The following is a 14,407-nucleotide window of genomic DNA, read 5'->3' as shown; positions in this document are numbered from 1 at the left end:
GAGCTGCTGAGGAGGCTGCATGGTTCAGGGCACCAATCCCTGCTGGCGGCACCAGCACAAACACCATGGTGGCGCATCTTACTGCCCTTGGTAACAGCTATTCAGGAGCAACAGCTGGATGATACAGGGAAGGGCTGCTGCTTTTCGGGAGGGGGCTGTGACCCGAGCTGCTCATGGGTGGCCGAACTTTTCAATTGTGCCCCTCCACTATCAATGTCTGCAGATTAGGGGAGCCAATGCCCACCCATGTTCCTCCCCAATCTCTACCCATGCTTTGGAGGCTGTTGTGGCCACAAAAAAGTCCACCGGTGGCCTCATTTGTTTTATGTCCATGTGTATTTTTAACTGCTCTAGTATAGCAGTGTTTTGGGGGACATGTCGGGTGGAAGTGGACAAGGACACAGTGCAGTGCACTCTGATGATCACAAGCTGGTGAAATGTAGAGAAACTCTGAGGCTCCATAAGAAAAACAGTAGAAAAATAATCAGAGCAACCAGCTCTACTCCCTAAGAAGGAAACCAGTGCTGCAGAACTTTTAAAGTTGTCAATAATTATATTTTAAAGGAAATAATTTTAAGACCTATTAACATTCATATTTTGATTTTTTTCTACTAGATCATAATATTTGATATGCTAGACAAAGAACCTACCATCTAGTAGAGAGACTGCACCCCTGACAAAGTGGTTAAAGCAATAGTGTCTTCTTAATTTTATGAATACCACCTCAAATTTTCTTCTCTGATACATGGTCAAACTCAGAAGCCAATGAGGAAGGCATCAAACCAGCTAGTCAGGTGGAAATTGTATCATATTACACGGTTCCACAAATACGATGTATAGTAGAATATAAATTAATAACAGAAACCTGTAAATTTCCTCTCCTATTTTCATTTTTCCTTTAAGACGCTCCACTACATAAGCCAGAAAAGTAGACAGACAGTGGCTCTAGCCTGGTCATTTAAGTATGAAATTAAGAAAGAAGACGGTACTTCTATATATTTATAATTTTTATGGATACTTACGTTCTTCTTTGTCACACTTAGTTAAGAAGCCAGGATAACAAGAGGCCACAGCATAAAATGACCAAGCAGCTACACAAGGTAAAAACTATGCCAAGTCCTATTCTTTAGAAATAAGGTAGGATGTGTAGAAGATGGATTATTTTGTGACAATAAAATCCATGTTTTGTCTTCTCTCTCCTTTTCTTTTACCTATCTAAACTCATCAACCTGCCAATTATGAAACTGATTCTGCCATCACACTAAGCATACTACCAAAAACATAATGCTCCCTTCCCCCCCCCGAGATGATGTAATTCCTGCTGTGACATGATGCCAACAAGAGACAGCAACCCATCAAACCAGTAGTAAAATACCCAAGCCAGCTGATGAAAATAGAACCTATTCAAATAACATTTTGTGTAAGTCACAGGATGCTGGTTGTGTTGAAATGAAAACAACACACATGTTTTAACAGTTTTTCACTGTTTCATATCTTTTAATCCTCCAGTCAATTATCCCTCTAGGAGACAGGATCTGCCACATAAAGAGTTCTGATATTTGATTTATTGAGGGATACAATTTTATTTGTTTTTAAATATGGTTGGCATTTATTTTATTACTTTAGCTTTCTAAAGACTAAATACCACAGGCTTTATGGAGAGCATGAGACTAAAACCATCACAAGTCAGATAGCTACTCCTTCCAGAAAAGGGAAGGAAACTGGTATCTCAACTTAAGAGACATTCTTTCCTTAGGAAATTGATTTTTAAGTCATTAAAATGAATGATTAATTTGCCCATTTTTTTGGAATTATCCCTTCTTATGTGCCAGACACAGAGCTTGCCATTTAGGATATGGATTTATCCCCTGATAGGTCATGCAAGTCTCAAATTCATAAAGAAAACAGTAGCATCTTAATATTATGCAAAATTACTACAGAATTTCCCCCTCTCAGGCAGATTGTCAAGCTCAGAACAAGATAAATACCCATACCAGAAGCTGATTATAAGGGAACCAGATGAAATAGCCAGCAAGAAAATTATGCCACATCATATTTTCTGTATATATGATAGTAGTTATGGAATACAGATTAGTTAGTAACAGCAGCATTCAAGTTTTAGTCACCTTCGCTTTTCCCTTTTAACCATTCCACTGCACCCGCTAGCAAACCTACCAAGTAGGAGATCCCTCCATCCCTTTAATAGGATATGTCATGTGATTAGGAAAGAAAATAGCCAGGCACATCGTTCATTAACTTTTAGACAAAGTCCCTATTGAAGGATATGTGGCACTTTGCTTAAAAAGAAATGGGGCATGCTGTTATTAATATTTCTTAATTTTATGTGGATTTTAGGTTTTTCCCTGCCTCTCACAGTCATGCTCCCAATTTAGGAAACTCAGCTTCTCAAACCAGTTGCACAGGATCTCAACCAGATAGCCAGCAAGAGAAACACTTCAACATTTCCAAAGCAAAAGGAGTATTTTTGAAATTTGTGTTCTCTGAAAAGTTCTGATATTGTGGCTTTTTTGTCTGGATGAAAACAAATTTCAAAATATTGGAGTTTTCCAGAGTGTGGAAATTCTGTTTGTTGATCAGCTCTGTAAGGTATGATTTGTAGAATGCCGATTATTTTCAAGAAAATAATTGATATTTTAATTGACTCTTTTTTTCTTATTTTTTTCCATCCTAGTTTATCAAACAAGCAAGTCTGCTATCCATATGAGACTGCCATATCAGATTTGGTAAGTATGTTATTACTGTAAACACAATCCATCTACAATTTCTGTTGTAACATTTTCTTTGAATTTTTTAAAACAAATTCAGTTGAAGCATTTTCCTTTTTTCCTAGTGTAACCCATGTGCCTAATAGGGAGATATCTCTTTAAGAGACCCATTGGGGGAGGTAGAAGTGAGTTGTGTCTGGGTCATTGTTGGTAGGCCAATTAAGCATGCCACATCCAGAAGCTTCTGGAACTGGGTATGGTAGTTTTGGGTATGCTCCAATGGTTCCCTGTTGCTGGGTTCAGACTCCATGAGGGCAAGCAGTCAGGGCAGCTGCTTTGCAGAAGGCTATGTGCCTTGTGTGAGCTGGGAGAAGCTGAGCCCAGGAGCAGAAAGCAGGCTGCTGTTCCTAACTCTGAAGCATTTTACAGCAAGTTCGTGACATTGTTAGCCCTCTAACAGGGAGGTATGGAGAATGCTAATTATAGTAAGGGGAAATTGGGAGGGGAAAATAACTTATTTTTTAATTGTATGCTTTGAATGTTGTTTTGATTTTAACTGAACTGTTCTAGTTAAATTGTCTCAACTAGTTTGAGTCACCAACTTTTCTTTAAATGTAGTAATGGGAAAAGAGTCATCTATATTTTGGTATTCTCAGTTTTGTATTTTCTTGTAACCGGGTTTTCTTTAAATCTGTACACTTAACTGAGTGTTTGGTTAATTAGTTAGCTGACTAGCTAGCAGTGATTTCAGCAGAGGAAGAATATGTATGGATTCCAACTGCAGATTCCGACAAGCAAGTGGAGAAAAGGTGTTGTTTTAGACTCAGCAGACTATAGATAGATTTGATGATCAAAGCCTTTTAACTGAGACATAAGTGAACAAAACCTAAGCTTTTTGGAACTTTCAGTTTCTTCTCACTGAATTTCTGTGGGGACTGAACTGTTCAGATTTTAAATTTTTTTCTTTATGTTTAACTGACGGTAATGTCTGTGGATTATAAAATAGCCATGTCATGCTGTAAAAATTAGGTTTCTTTATCATAAGATTTTACGAAGTTATTTGATTACATTAATTTCTTTAGTTCCTTTTGGGACTCAAATGCGGGGAGGTTGACCCTGTGCAATCTTTGCTGAAAATCCTTAGAGATGAAGTCTGGATCTCCGGCTACTTTCTATGGGAGTTGGGTTTTTTTTTTTAAGGCACTGGAGATGGGAATTGAAGTGAACTGTAGCCCACCCCTAAAGGTTACACTAGCACTACTGTAATTCCCGCTTTGACAATAAGTTATCAATCCATTTAGCCAGTGGTCCATACCAGCTAATCAAAAGAGAACCTGTGCTAAATAACATTCCCTGTAAGACCAAACCCCAGGATGCTGGTTAGTGTGTTGGTGAAAACATGCACATTTTATTAGTTACTTTTTCTTTTCTGTATCTGATGAGTCTACAGGCTCTGCCACAAACAAGTTTCTGTAAGTATGACATTATTGGGGATACAAGGTGTAGAAGTGTGACTCACTGGCCAGCACAACCCATCATGGCTGGGGATAGTATAGCAGGGTCTTCTCTTCCAGCACACTCTGCAAACAGTTGCTGCAGCCCTGCAGTGGTGTACTACTTATTCTGATTCAGTCCTCCAGCTAGGTCACGAACAGTCCCACCCCTTCAGGGGCAACAGAGAGTCCTACAGAACAAAAGTCCACCAGTCTCACATTAAGTCTTCAGCCTGAGCTCAAACCTGCAAAAGGATCTTCAGACCACCTTCCTTGGGGCACTTGTGGGGGAAACCAAGCCCTCCCTTTACTCTAGGTTTCAGCCCAGGGACCCTGTAGCAAGTAGCTAAGGTCTGTCTAGTCAAGCCCCCTGGGTTACCTCTTACTCTAGTCTGTCTCTAGGTTTTTCCCATAGCCCCTTCCTAGGTTCATATCTCCATACATACCAGAGAAAAAACAGACTAATCGAGAACAAAGAAAGCATAAAAGTCCTGCACCAGGCCTATCTACCAGCCCCCCACCCCCAGAAGATTCTGGACTCTAAGAGCAGTTGGAAAGAGCCTGGCCCCAGCCAGGCTTTCTTTCAAGTAGTCTCTGAACGTCTACTGAGACCTAGCTAATTGAATCTAATTGAATAACACAAAAGGTTCATTCCTTTTCTAAACCAACCATCACTGCACAGAGCTTTCCTGCTTTCAGTCCCCTCTTTCCAGGCTTATCATCTCTCACAGGTGTAACAGAGCAGGTCTGATTGAGCCCACACTTTCTCATTAACCCCTTTCTGGCTAGTGTGGTGTCTGTATACCCCAACACACAAGGGATTGGGGGCTTTTTGTTGTTTTCAGAAAATATATTTTACATACTTACTTTTGATACTAGTTTATATAGCAGACCCAGCTCCCAAAACTGCAGAGAAAAGCATGGGGAGAAACAACCAGCAGTGGTCAGCTAATGAATGACCATAGCAGACAGAAGTAAACTGCTGCTTAGAGCTGGTCAAAAATTTTCTGACAAAACATTTTTCCATTGGACAACATCAATTCGTCAAAATGAAAACACTCCATAGAAATGGGTCTGTTTGACCACATTTTGTTTTGATAACAACATTTAAAAAATAAGCATTTCAATAAGAGTCAACTCAAGACTCAATAAGAGTCGGAACAGCATATTTTGATTTTTTTCATTTAGAAATCTGTTTATTGGTTGTGTCTATATTATTTGTCTATTGCAGTTCAGCCACTGCTCTGACCTGGAATCCACTTTTTATTTTTTCTTTTGAAAATTTTTTCTCAGGAAACTTCCAAAGTTTTGATTTTTATTCCAATCCAGAGGTCCCCGGCCCCCCAAACATTGCATTTCCAGTGGAACAGAAATTCCTACTTTATCTCGGTTCTAGGCCTGCCTCCACCCTCCTGATGACACCTGTCTGGCCTTAGGAAACTGACCTCAATGAATATTAATATTCTCAATGGCTCCGCCTCTGGCAGTCTCCCATGGCAGACACTGACCCACCCCCTCTCAGGCTCTTCACTTCCCGCCACCCCTCGGGGCCCAGTGCTGGCGGTGCGTCCCAGGGACTACACGTCCCAGCGTGCCTAGCGCGGCCTCCCGGAAGTCGCGTTGTGAGAGCGCGGCGGACTGAGTAGCGCACCGGCATGGCGGCCCTCGGAGGGTCCCGGTGGCAGCGCTTGTGGCACCGCGCGGCAGCTCCTCTCGGGGTGCAGCGCCCAGGGCGCGCCCTGCTGGGGAGCCGCAGGTACGGCCAGGACGCGGGCTCAGAGGCCGGTAGGTTGCCGGGCGCGCCTCGAGCCCATGGCCTGCGGAAGGGACAGGGAGGGAGGCGGGAAGCGAGCTGGTGGGTGTGTTGGCGCAGCCCCGCGTCCTGCGCTGCTCCCCGGATCTCTCCTGCGTCCGCGTCCGCTTGGGCTCTTGGCCCTCGGGCAACAGCCAAGTCCCCGCCCCCTGCGCGCCCGCTCCCCGCCCTGGGTAGGAAAGCCCTGGCTCGCTAGTGCAGGCTGGCTCTGGAAAGCCTTGGAGAGCCTGCAGGGACAGAGCTGTGCCACCCCTTCAAGGGTGCTGAGAGCCATTGAACCAAACGGTAAACCCTGTACATGATGGAAACCACTTCAAGCCCGGGGGTGCGGCAGCACTAGTTCTAGCACCTGTACACCCCTTTATCTTCTGAACGCTTGGAGACATGGGGTGGAACAGGATACTCTAAACACAAACTCAATATGTTTTAGACCTGAAAATGCTCAAAAGTGGTTCTTTCCTGAGCACTGCCTAACTTGCGAACAGTCAGTATGTTCTGGAGTTTTACCCTCCAGACTAATGCCTTGAATTTTGAAAGTATTGAAGGAACTTGTCACTTGCACATTTCACTTCTTGGTCTGTTTCATTCTTGACTGGCATATGCCTAAACTACACAGGTCTCAGAGTAACAGCCGTGTTAGTCCGTATTCGCAAAAAGAAAAGGAGTACTTGTGGCACCTTAGAGACTAACCAATTTGTTTGAGCATAAGCTTTAGTGAGCTACAGCCGATGAAGTGAGCTGTAGCTCACGAAAGCTTATGCTCAGATAAATTGGTTAGTCTCTAAGGTGCCACAAGTACTCCTTTTCTTTTTACACAGGTCTGGTATTCAGAACTTTGAGCCTATTGGGTGTTAGTCTAAGCCAAAGAAAAGAAACTAATTTTTATAAAATCTCTTTCAGACAAAAAGAAGTCAGATGTCACAAAGCCTTGTTTTACGGATGAACTTGTTCAGAGTTTACTCTCTAAGATGACGGGGTTGGATTTGCAGAAGATTTTTAGACCCATTAAACAGGAGCTTAAACCACCCACTTACAAATTAATGACAGAAAAACAGCTAGCAGAGGTATGATGCCATTCTTTTAAAAATATATATATATTTGTTTAATCAAAACGTTTACGACAGATAAAGCTCTTGTATACTTTCATGAATACAGCTGTCTTACTGACAGACCTATATTAAGCATTATATAAAATATATTTGAAATTCTGTCCTCTACTACACCATTCCATCCCATTTTGTAAATAACATATATTTTACTGGTACTCTAAGTGACGGTCAATTTCCTTTGATTACTTTTTTCTGTGTGAGGAGTTGAATGTCAGTAGGCATACATTTTTCAAAAGATTAATGGGAAATGTTACCAGGAAAACACAATTTAAAAACAAAATTGTTTTAAATCTGTTCAATGTCTTTGAAATTCAATACCAACTCTACTCAAGCAGTGTGAATCAGACTCCTGATTTCTTTGTCCTTAGCAGTCTGTCTTTGTTTAGTAAAAGGCTGAAGTAGGTTGATGACTTCACAATCATTAAGGCCTGTGCAAAAGTTGAGATTCAGCATAACTGCAGGGGTGGAATACATTTTTTTTTTTTTTTTTTTTTAAAGGAAAATGAAACCTATAGTAAACTAACAAAAAGGCAGGGCAACTTGGGCACAGATGTATTATAGTACCAAAGATGCTTTTAACTCTTTTAAGTGACTAGATTTCAATGTAGTGATGTCCTTCTAAGTATCTCAGAAGATATTTTACCCTGAAGTCTTTCTTTCTCCTTTTCTCTTGGGTTTTGGTTTATTGTATATGGAAGAGAGTAAACTGCATATAGTTCTGTCTCTCTAGAATGATGACTTTTTTTATTAAACTTCATTTTTTTTCTTTGCTGTTCTGTGTGTGTGTTTTCTATGTATATTTGTTTCATGTCCAAACTACCTAAAATCCTGGAAGTCTCTTTTCTGCAGTGTCTTCTCTGTTCCCTGGCTGAACCTCTGGATGGTTGAGATTCCTAACTTAAGCCAGTTTTGTTACTACCACAATCCTGGGTCTCTCCTAAGCAGGTGGTGGTGTTTTAATGCACCTAGGGACTAGCTGAAATAAATTAGGTGACTTCAGCACCTTCAGTATTCTCTTTGAATCTATTGTCCACCTTTCCCAATTTCCAGTCTTCCTTCAGGAGAAGTACTCAAGAGTATGACAAAGCAGTGTTTTTAAGTCAGAACTAGTGGTATATCATTTATACAAGAATCGCCTGCATAGTATTTTAGCCAGCCCGTGTCTCTCTCTGGAATATATTTCAGTGTAGTAAAAGTTGAGGGAAGTTTATTTTTTAACATCCCGGTACCGAATTGACTCTTCAATCCAGTATGATATTTCACTGTACAGTTATTGGATTTTCTCTTTTTAGGCCACAAGAAAAGCCATTGGGGAAGCTAAAGAACTATTAAAAATGCCCCCTGTTCTGAGTGAGCGAGAGCCAATTGATGATGTGTTGGCAGAAGACAGGATCCTGGAAGGAACTGAAACTGTCAAATATGTGTTTACTGATATAACTTATAGCACTCCACACCGTGTGAGTAACTTACTAATATATTCTGCAAGAGAGCTTCTTGACTATTACCTGATTTTTACTTGTAACTTCAAAGGAACAATCTTGGGTTTCACTAAAATATGTTATCACAGTTCAACCTCAGGTAAGTACAGTATAAAATTGAGGAAACATTTATTGCCAGCAGAACTAAAAATTACATTCTGATGCTGTAATTTCTCTTGAAAGGAAAGGAGGGGAGTCAGATCTCATTTTTGGGTGTTCAGAAGAAAGCCAGATATTTGCAATTATTCAGTAAGCGTTCAGTGAATTTCCCTTGTAACTAGTTTTTTTCCATCTCTAGAACATGAGTAACAAGCATAAATATGAACGACATTGGACAAGTTTACAGTTAAGTGATTAGGAAAGCCTGTTTCTAGAATTTCTGCTTATCCTGAGCTGCTGCACAGTAGGATTTTTCCAGCCAGATTTCTCCCACCTCACCTCAGAATACTAAGGGAAAAATATGGTGATAAAATGTGCAAAAAAAATTTTTCCCCCATTGATTTCAGGAGCGTTTCATTGTAGTTAGAGAACCAAGTGGTGTATTACGTAAGGCCACGTGGGAAGAACGGGACAGGATGATTCAGGTGTACTTCCCGAGAGAGGGACGCAAACTCGTTCCACCACCAATATTCAAGAATGAAAACCTTACGGTAATTTTGTTTTTGGCTTTGTGGAGATTCATCACTAGTGTTGCTCTTCTGGTATAGTGTGTTACTGAAACTGAAAGTTTTTAAAAGTGTGTTGTAAAGGCCTTGTTTTTGTTCCACTTCAGTGATATTGGTTTAGAAACCTGTAGTGTGCATGCAGTTAGTCTTGTGTAAAGGTACTTATCAGCATAGCTCATTTTCATAAATTTACAGGTCTGGTAGTCAGGAACAAACAAATTTTGTGCAGATGAATCAGATGGATTGAGTTGTCTGTTACAGGTCCACACTTAACTACTGTGTGTATTGATAAGACTACGTGCCTGACCTGAATATGCAGTGTGGCTTCCAGCAAACAAATTGTTTGTTTTTTTCTTTACTTTTATATATTTCATTTCATTATTGCAGTAAGGAATCTAAAGGCAATTATTGCACTCAGGTGGCTTGTCATTCTTGGCCTTGTACCTGTTGACGTTTCCTGAAAGGTGTCATTACTTAAAATAGAAAAGTACTGACTGCTTAATTTCTTCATTTTAGAATAAGGGGTAATATAAAATTCATTCCTGAATTACAATTGTCATTTTAGACTGTGTTTCGTGAGGACCGTCATGAAGATGTACTTAACCTGTGCATTGCACAGTTTGAGCCAGATTCAGCTAACTATATCAGAGTAAGTCCATTTTATTATTTCTAATAGGAAAGTTAATGCCAATGACAACTTGTAGGTTTTTGTTTGTATGAAAATATGAGTTCTCTATAGACCACAGTGATTGAAAAATCATATTGCCTTTTAGTGGCTGCATAGATATAAAAATGCAGCTGAAAATTTAGTGAAAATGTATGTACGGTTCTTTTAATATGCATTTTTCTATGAGATCAGCATGTTATGAAAACAAAAAAATCACTGTCCAATTGTATCTACTTCTGATTCTCTATTTTCACTTAATAAATTATCTATGCAACTGTTGCTTTTTTGTAACACTATCAACATGTTTACCATTTCAAAACAAATTCAACTTTAGTGAACAATACACACAAAACTGTATAATATGTACAAAATTCTGGTAAGTTAAAGGGACTCTACCAACTTGATATCTAGTGAATGTAATGCGTTAAAAATGGCTTCCGCTACTACACTTACTCCAGCTGTAGGTTCTTTGTCAATATTTTTCTCTCTGTTGTGGTGGTGTGAAAGACCCACACAAACAGATTGTGTACAATGCTATCAATTGGACAAAGTAAGCAAGCTAAAAATCTCAACTTGTTGTTGTTGTGAAAAGAGTAGCTACAAAAATTTTCTGGGAAAGTATAAGTTTGTGTCAAAGATAAAATTAAAAACATTCATATTTCAAAGCTTAACTGTTAACATTAAGAAATACTCTCCTACATACAGTTAGGCATGTGTGTAATTTTACTTATTTAGATAGTCCCATTGACTTCAGTAAGACTACTCAAATCAGTTATTTGTTTACAAAATATGACTGGAGCAGACACAAATAAACTTTAAGATTCCAAGTGAAAAAAGTAAATAGTACTTTTGTTTGTACTAGCTACTTGAAATTATTTAGGGGCACTAGCTAAGATTTATAAAGATTGGCTCCTAACTTTAAGTCGTGCCAAGTGCTCCTAATTGGAATAAAGAAGAATTTAATGTTTTACGTATCCATTTTGATTAACTCTTGGAACCTGTATTCTTAATTCAAGTGCACGATATAGTTGTAAAACTTTAGTGTTAATTGAAAATGTATGAGAACATAGTTCCATATTTAGCAGAATTTGTTTCCCTTAACTTTTTCTTAATAACCTTTCCTATACTCTACCATAAGATGTCATTTTGAGCCTGATTGTCACCCTTACTCATGCTAAATAGCATCTTACTTCAGTAGTTCCTTGAAATCAACGTTAAACCATTCCCATAACCCAAACACTGAAGCTTCCTGCTATGTCAGAACTTGAAAGTGAAACTGATTTACAAACCAAAGAGCAATTGTGTTTTTATTATTCAAACTGGGATATAGTGTGAAAAATAAGTTTAAGTAGATATTGTTGAAAAAGCAAATTTAGACTTTTAAAATTTTTTTTCATAAACTATTAACACATTTTACCTCACAGCATCTATTGAAACTGAGGTCTGAGACTGCAGGTGCTCTTGCTGGTTCCTTGCATGGATATACACTAAGCATACATCTTCTGCTTCCTCCCTGCTTTGGGTGTAGATCCTGTCACTTGAGCATAGTGAAGGAGTAGATTGAAGGCTTCAGACTAACATTTTCCCAAAATAATGAAAGTATGTTAGCTGTGACTGTCAGTATTTCCCTCTAATTTACCCCCTAGAATTGGGATATCCCAATGTGATGTGCTGTTACCTAAATTAAGATTTTTACGTACAGCCATCTAGGTTTGACAATGTTTTGAGGCCATCTGTGTGCTGTCAGCACTATTTCAGACCTTTTGCAGGTGTTGCAAAGGTAAATCTTTGTCACTCTTCTGGCAGTTTATCAGGATTGTAAACTAAAATCTCATTTTGGGTAGGTTCATCATCAGACATATGAGGACATTGATAAACATGCCAAATATGATCTTCTACGTTCAACAAGACACTTTGGAGGAATGGTGTGGTATTTGGTAAATAGGAAGAAGACAGATGGCTTATTGATCGATATGATCCAGAGAAATTTGTAAGTGCTGTTTGGACACTAGCTTTGCTTTGTTTTCCTAGCATATAAACACAGTTAATATCAAATCTGATTTCAAATAGTCCTGAAAATACCTACTGCAAAATTTCTCCTATAAGATGCTGTGATTTTTGGCTTATGCAAAGGAATATACATGCAAAAAAGTTATGGGTTGTATTGAGCCAATACTGACCTGTACCTCTTAGTTCCTGCAGAATTTAACTTAAAATAAAAATAATCATAATTGCAGTTTATAACTTTTGGCACATTTTAACTGAGTGTTGAGACTCAATCTTAAATTACGTGTATACTTTGTAAACTGATCACTTCATGATTAAGTGGAATTTTAGGATTGGCCTTATCCTTTAGGAGGACAGGGTGTAAATGAAGTATCATTAGTCCTTATTGTATACATACTAAAATTGGGGAAACGACTGCATTTTTGGGCAGTTCATGGTTTTTGCCCTGGACTTTCCAGGGCCTCAGTGAGGTACTTTACTTGCTTAAGAGCACCTGCACTAAAAATGTCTCATTCCAGCCACTTTGAGACTTCACTTTCTTGAACACCAGCAAAAGAACAGAAATTATTCCAGCAGAGCTGTTTCAGCTACCACTAGACTACAGTATGCGTTTTAAGTAGCTAATAAATATACTATTAATTTACAAATCAATCTTTAATAGCTCCAAAACAACCTTGATGGAAATGTTAGTGCAAGACCAGGGATAGCTGATACATGTTCTTAAATGACATGTAATGACTGATACTTGATTTTAACTGACAAGTGAAACAGTGGGAACTGTTTGTACCCTATAAAATCTTAAATCCTTGTTTTAAAGGGGAGATGGGATTCTTGTAATAGTGGCTACCACGTTCACTGAAATTCATCTTGGGGAAAAAATATGAACTTTTTTTTTAAAAGGTTCAGTAGAGGGTGAGGCTTAAAATCAAATATTATGTAGGACTGGAAAATATTTAAAGGGAATTTATTTGAGGAACTCCAGTTACTGAAAAAACTCTTCCCTTTCTGCTGCTTTTTTGTGAGGTGATAAGTAACCATGTCATCTACATTTAAGACTAATTCTCATTTGCCTTTCAGTTAAATTTTGGGAGATGTGATTCAATGCTTTTAGTAGGGAAAATAACATCAGAGAAAGCTCTAGAAACTGGCTGGATTGTTAACAATTTTACACTCCAGGATTGGTGAAGATAAATATTCCCATTTGGCAGAATATAGAGCCATTGTGTATTTTGAAATGTATGCTAGGGAGGGATTAATAGCACAGGCCTTAACAAGACAGCTTCTCTACACCCTTAGCCAGTGCCCCTTAGCATTCTTATTCTGCATATAGCATAAAGAGTACCAAAATGTGACACCTTTGATATAGAAGCTCACTTACACTTTGGAGATGTGTTCAAAGTGTTGCTTGGATCTTAGTTATGGGCTGGTGTACCTTCATACTTTCATATCCTTTTACTAACAAAATGCTATGGTATTTCCAAAAAACTGTAAGAAATGAGTCTTAACTTGTTTTTAGAATGGATGATGCTACATGCTTAATCAACCTCTATCATATGCTCCACCCTGACTGTCAATCAGCAAAAGAAGCAAAAGAACAGGAAGTTCATGGAGTAGATTTAATCAAGGTATAGTACACTTTCCTGCTTTGGATAGAATAATGGAAAGGTGAGGTTCACATTGATACCTGCTTTCTTTATATGTAGCCACACTGCCTCTTAGTTCCTTAAGAAACCCTCTATCAAATGACTGTACAAACATTAGGAGGTATGTGTAAGAAACCACTACACCCAACTTAACAATTTTAACAAAGTAAGGGGTATGCTGAAATGCCACAAGAAAGTCATTCTGTAAATCAGAAATTGTACAATAAATTCTGTACTGTATCACCATTTTAATAGCTGTTATCTTTAACAGGTGTTCATGAAAACAGAATCAAAGAAGATAGGATATATAGAGCTGGCTCTTCAGGCTTATCAAGAAGCACTGGCTAGTTCAGCAGCTTTGTGAAATAAAAGGCTCATTTAATCAAGTGTTAAATTTCAGGCTATCATTTTAACTTGTGGGAAATACAAAATGTGGCTAGTGCTGTATAGAACTCTAAAATAAACACAAGTGACTGAGGTATGTGGTTCAGACTTTTCATAAAATAGCAAACTGTAGATACCAAGAAATCAGTAGGGTAATGCAAATCAGTTTTTACAAGAATTCTGCAACTAGAAAACAGGAAGATGTCACCCTTGCTAAACAGATCAGTACTAAAAACAAGCAGTCTGTTTTTATACATGGAAAAACTAGCCTTTGTGGAAGAGGTGAATGTAATCACTAAGTAGGAGAGGATGACTACTATGCAATGCATTTATATAGTTGAAAAGGGACACTTCTGTATGCAACTTCATGTTAAATTTAATTTATTTCAAGATAAGGAGCACCAGAACAGCAGTTTTAATTC

At 38.7% G+C, this 14,407-nt stretch overlaps 1 protein-coding gene across 4 annotated transcripts; it reads left to right on the top strand.

Annotated features, from left to right (window-relative positions):
* Positions 1–3,051: 3,051 nt before the first annotated feature.
* Positions 3,052–14,079, top strand: MRPS22 (mitochondrial ribosomal protein S22). 4 transcript variants are annotated; one of them, XM_043521664.1, is made up of 8 exons: positions 3,052–3,190; positions 6,933–7,096; positions 8,434–8,598; positions 9,126–9,269; positions 9,850–9,933; positions 11,796–11,941; positions 13,475–13,583; positions 13,873–14,079. In XM_043521664.1, the coding sequence occupies exons 2-8, from the start codon at positions 7,001–7,003 to the stop codon at positions 13,963–13,965; spliced, it is 837 nt and encodes a 278-aa protein (XP_043377599.1). In that variant the 5' UTR covers positions 3,052–3,190; positions 6,933–7,000; the 3' UTR covers positions 13,966–14,079. The 4 variants fall into 4 exon arrangements, with proteins under 4 accessions (XP_043377599.1, XP_007062532.1, XP_027680694.1 ...); XM_007062470.4 differs by lacking the exon at positions 3,052–3,190 and adding an exon at positions 5,020–6,004; XM_037909829.2 differs by lacking the exon at positions 3,052–3,190 and adding an exon at positions 5,831–5,975.
* The last annotated feature ends 328 nt before the right edge of the window (positions 14,080–14,407 follow it).

Source organism: Chelonia mydas, chromosome 9, assembly GCF_015237465.2.
Source record: "Chelonia mydas isolate rCheMyd1 chromosome 9, rCheMyd1.pri.v2, whole genome shotgun sequence".
In the NCBI taxonomy this organism is placed as follows: domain Eukaryota; kingdom Metazoa; phylum Chordata; order Testudines; family Cheloniidae; genus Chelonia; species Chelonia mydas.
Note: the sequence above shows the minus strand (reverse complement) of the source record. Positions and strands in the feature narration are given on the sequence as shown.